The sequence below is a fragment of the Penaeus chinensis genome, chromosome 15 (assembly GCF_019202785.1).
Source record: "Penaeus chinensis breed Huanghai No. 1 chromosome 15, ASM1920278v2, whole genome shotgun sequence".
NCBI classification, from domain to species: Eukaryota; Metazoa; Arthropoda; class Malacostraca; order Decapoda; family Penaeidae; genus Penaeus; species Penaeus chinensis.
In genome coordinates this window covers 21,252,391-21,257,390 of record NC_061833.1, presented here as the reverse complement: position 1 = coordinate 21,257,390, position 5,000 = coordinate 21,252,391, and the positions used below count along the sequence as shown (strand labels likewise).

General features: G+C 36.3%; 1 protein-coding gene across 1 annotated transcript in view; it reads right to left on the bottom strand.

The window, feature by feature from the left end:
* LOC125032886 (probable glutamate receptor) overlaps positions 1-5,000 on the bottom strand; it is a 16,145-nt gene that overhangs the window by 5,134 nt on the left and 6,011 nt on the right. The window contains exons 7-9 of the mRNA XM_047624273.1: positions 3,865-4,038; positions 3,145-3,356; positions 1,729-1,946 (exon numbers count right to left, since the gene is read on the bottom strand). Coding sequence (XP_047480229.1) covers positions 1,729-1,946; positions 3,145-3,356; positions 3,865-4,038 — 604 coding nt within the window. The remainder of the gene's footprint in view (positions 1-1,728; positions 1,947-3,144; positions 3,357-3,864; positions 4,039-5,000) is intronic.

The window sequence follows — 5,000 nt, the reverse complement described above, 5'->3', positions numbered from 1 at the left end:
TAATGCATAAATTATATTGGGTGAGGAATATGTACGAACGGAATGGACATTCTGGCTATTGTTTAAATATTGACACCTCGTGACAAACACGCATCCTGAGTCACCTCACACCTGGCCGTCCCATTAATAATTAGCCCGCCGTATAAAAAATATATAGAAACAAATAGACCTACCGACAAATGCTCTTTCTTGTTATATTTATTCGCATGTCCTAATATTGTCCAATTAAGGGAAAACGAGTGTGTAATTTAGTTTATAGAATGCTATCATCTCACAAGGGCGGAGTAACTATCTCTTGTTTGAAGAAGATGGGATATAACTTTATACAAAAGATTATACGAAAACCTTAGGTGCAAATCCCTTTTAGTTGCTGTCCACACCACGGACGTAAATAGTTTTAGTACAATTCTTATGATTTACTTCCAACATAACGAACGTAAATAATTTTGGAAGCCAGCAGCGGAACATCTAAAGCCACGTGCAGACATACGAACAGAAAACTATAACGTGACAAGGTCGTGTTGTGCGACGAGGAGGCCTTACAGTGGTGTGCTTTCGAGGACGTAACACTCGGTGTTTGAAGGTTTTTGTGTATTTATTACTAATTTTATTCTTATTTTTGTTACTGTTATTGTTGTTGTTATTATTATTACCATTATTATTATTATTATCATTATAATTATCATCATCATTATTATCATTATCACATTATTATTATCATTATTATTATTATTATCATTATTATTAGTAACTAATAAATTATAGAAAATCACAATCATTTAACTCATGATGGAAACCAAAAACAGCCATGATAATTACTATGTCCTAAAGTGGAATGACAAAGGAAACAAAATATTCACTTCACACTGTTACTTCTGTCGTTTATGATTAACATTAATATTAGATTTGGGAGTTGGTTAGCTAGTCATTGTAAGCAATAACGAAAATCAACATTCAGATGCATCAATAAGTAAATCGCATATTCTAGGCTGGCCGTTTTTTCATTATTTAACTAAGAACATCGAAAGAAAACTTAAGTAGATAATATATAACACGGAAGATGAATTCAGCCATTTAATTTTCGTAATAGATACCCTTTAAGACGGTCATGAGCGAGGTATCTGATCGTTCATAAATTGATCTCAATACTAATGATCCTCCATCATTTCGTTTGGCTAAAAGGTAATGATTTTCGTATGAATAACTGAAGTATAAGTAACATAAATGGTCCATTACTAAAATCTTACCATAATGATACCGTTTGGCTGAGCAAATACTTCCTCCTCCGGCTTTTTCATAAATGATATATGAATGTTCTAAAAGTTCGAACAGATTCTTGAAATTTGAGAAAGCGTTTCTAGTTTGAATATATTATTAGCATTATGGCAGTGGAATAAAATAGGTTTTAGGATATGCATTAGAAATCCATAATGGATAACTCATGGCTAATAATTCTAGTGGATATGAAATGTCTAAAAGAGACTTACACACGCATGTATCGTACATCCTTAATAGAACCTGAGTACTTTACCCACGGGAGGATCCATCTCGCCCTAAAACCATAAGCCAACGCCTGTCCTCAATCCCAATGACCAAGAGAAAATAAAGAGAAATGAACGGCATCCTTCGGCACGAAGACACCAGGCCAACAACGACACCAGGCCAATAAAGACACCAGGCCAACAAAGACACCAGGCCAACAAAGACACCAAGCCAACAAAGACTCACGCTGAAATACAACTGGAGCGCGATGCCCTTCGTGAAGCCAAGTTTAAGGCGACCGTTGTTATAGACGTCGTAGAGGGTGGAGAGTGTGGGCGGCGGCGGTCCGGCGGCCAGACTGGACACCAAGTCACTCGTGTAGTAGGTGAGCAGCAGCACCTGCAGCGCCAGGCCCATGAGCGCGGCTACTCGGCAGGACCCACTGGTCAGGGACGCCCGAGTGCCTGGTCGAGCGTCCAGAATATGTTCAGTCAAAGGCAAGTGGCGACTGATAAGGATTATAAAGTGCCGAAAAGTAGATGAATAATAATAAAATATGGAAACCATCTTTATTTTCATTCATTTACTACATTTATGAATAAAAAGAAATATTGTTTAGTTTAGGATTCTAAACTATTTTCCCACACACATAAAAAATGATGAACAGCAAAATAATACATACAAAGATGTACTTGATAAATAGATGAATACTAATGGCGGTAATAATAATTACTTTATGACTAACTGGCTGATGATAATTATTTGAAATTATGTGCAAAAACGTACAGACATCGCATCCAAAGTTCAAAGTAAGATTTATCACTTGGTAACTTAATTAAACTGTAAGACAACGTTAACTCTTCCACCTTTTCCCGACTTTTGTATTATTAAGGTGTTAGTATAACCAGCACAAGGCTTGCTGCTTGTAGAACGTAGGTAATTACGTGCTTATTTAAAACAAGTTCTTTGTCTGCAGTAAATTTCTAGGTCTAAGATTTTGTCATGGCAGCGATGTGAATTCAGTCCTATTCAGCAACTTGATTTATTTGTGAATTTGTAAGCGTGTTGATAACGGGTAGTTCTCTCAAAATAAAGTCTAAGAGGATATAGCCAAAGTCTTGAGAAAAAAAAAAAAAAAAAAAACAGAAGAAGAAAAAGGAAGAAAGAGATGAAAGGAGAAAGAGGAAGAAAGAGATGAAACGAGAAAAAGAAAGGGAAAAAGACAAAGAAGAAAAGGTAAAAAAGAAAAAGAAAAAGAAAGATAAAAACAAAACAAGAGATAGAGGAAAAAGAAGAAAGCAGTGGTTTCAGAATTCACAGAAATTACCCTCATTTTAAGGAACTTTTCCAGGCAGACCGAAAACAGAATGGCCATAAAGAGAAACGGTCTTTTTATTGGAAAACAAAGTACAAAGTACAAGTAATGCATTTTTATTTTTGCTATACTCCATCTTCTGAGTAACAAGGCCAAAAGTAAGCTAAATGTATTAAAATGTTGCAATATATATATACATATTTTTTTCAATTTTGCTATTAGAAGTTTTAGAAGTAATTATCTTTAACAACTTAGAAATAATTATCGTGATCTGATCAGGCATATTTGAAAAATAAAAAACATGCCTAGTCCTACCTTGATCAATCCCCCTCATTGCCTAGGCCTACCTTGACCGAGAATAAATCCAAGAACAAGGAAGCTGGAGTCAGCGAGCGACAGGGAGGGCTGAGCAGGCGATCGCTGAGTTATCCAGAAGAGCAGGATGGTGAGCACAGCGGAGGTCGCCATCAGGACCATCCACGACGCCTTGCTGAACTGCTTCGTGTACACAGACCACATGTAGTCGTCGTTGGTCGGCTTTTTCATGTAGATCCTATAACTGCAAAATTGATAAAAAAAAAAAAAAAAAAAAAAGTTATCTGCCGCGTCAACAGCTAAAGTCATTGGCGGCGTTGTGTGAAGTCGCCCACTCTTTCGTCTTCGGGATCTGTGACGGTTGTGTGCGTTCACCCAGAGAGATCGTTAACAATGGAACGATTTGAATTGTATAAGGATAGGAGATATGCTTTGAGATTCTTGTTCTAGGCCCGTCTGGTTCCTAATCTGGGTTCCTCGGTATCCGGGAGTGCTCTGGGGAATAGCTAGGGGTCCAGACTCGGCATGTAACTTACGGTTATTTTGTTTTGAACTTTTGTTATTCGTAGAACAGGCGAAAATGTACTCTAATTATTTATGTAAATATGCAACACAACTGTAGAATAATGGAAAAAATGCAATCATATTTGAAGTGAATATTTTGACTTCATAGAATAACCTAAGCTAACCAAAAGTTCCAAGTAAAAAATAACACAATAACCAATGCCACAGAGGTACAAACGCGAACTCACCCTCCGGAGACGATACCCTGGAGGTAACTGACTGCTTCGCTCCGCTTCAGAGAGACGTCTATCGCAGCGACACCGATGTCAGCTACGTCATCTAAGATATCCCGAATGATGCCCGTCCACTCGTTGTTCACGACGGCGCCCCATTGGCCATCCCGCGACGGCCGGCACGTGTACCTGCAAGGGATCATGATGATAAGGGGCGGGGGGGGGGGGGGGGGGGGCATGTGTACCTGGGAAGGGGTCGTCATGATAAAGGTCGGTACAGGCATCTAAAAGGGGGCTGGCATGAAAAAAGGGCCACACGAATATCTGGAAAGGGGTCGTCGTGATAAAAAGCAGCACATATACTTGGAAAGAAGTCTTTATGAGTATATTGGACAGGGATCCTCACGATAAAAGTCTTCACGCGTGCTTACTTAGTATCTGAAAGAGAGCGGCAGTGAAGTGCATTATCCGATAATGCTAATAATGGTAATTGTAATAATAAAAACATAACATAGATAAAGTCAGCAATAGTATATGTTATTCTAAACTGTAATCTAATGTAATGATACAGCTAGATGAAATTATGAATATTAAACATATATCAATAATATATATGATTATAATAATAAAAGCAACAGTAATACAAATAAAAGTAGATATTGATGATTAATAATAATTATATATTTACGGTAATATATAATGAAGAACTGTAATGACATCAATAATAACACAGTAAAGGGTTATCATAAAAATGAAAATACCAGTAGCAATATTCACGAAGAAAATACAATGATGATGATGATAATGGTAACAATGATGATGATAATGATGGTGATATAAATGATGATAATAATAATGATAACGATGGTGATATAAATGATGATAATAATAATGATAACGATGGTGATATAAATGATGATAATAATAATGATAATAGTAATAATAATAATAATAATAAAAATAATAATAATAATAATAATAATGATAATAATAATAATAAAAGATGAGACAGAAGATAACGACAGTGATGTCAGAAACATTAATAGCAGTAATGATTCCCATATGATAATGGAAATGAAGATGATAACCATATTGATGATTATGGCACTGATAACAATGATATTATCAGTAGCATCGGTATTACGAAACAA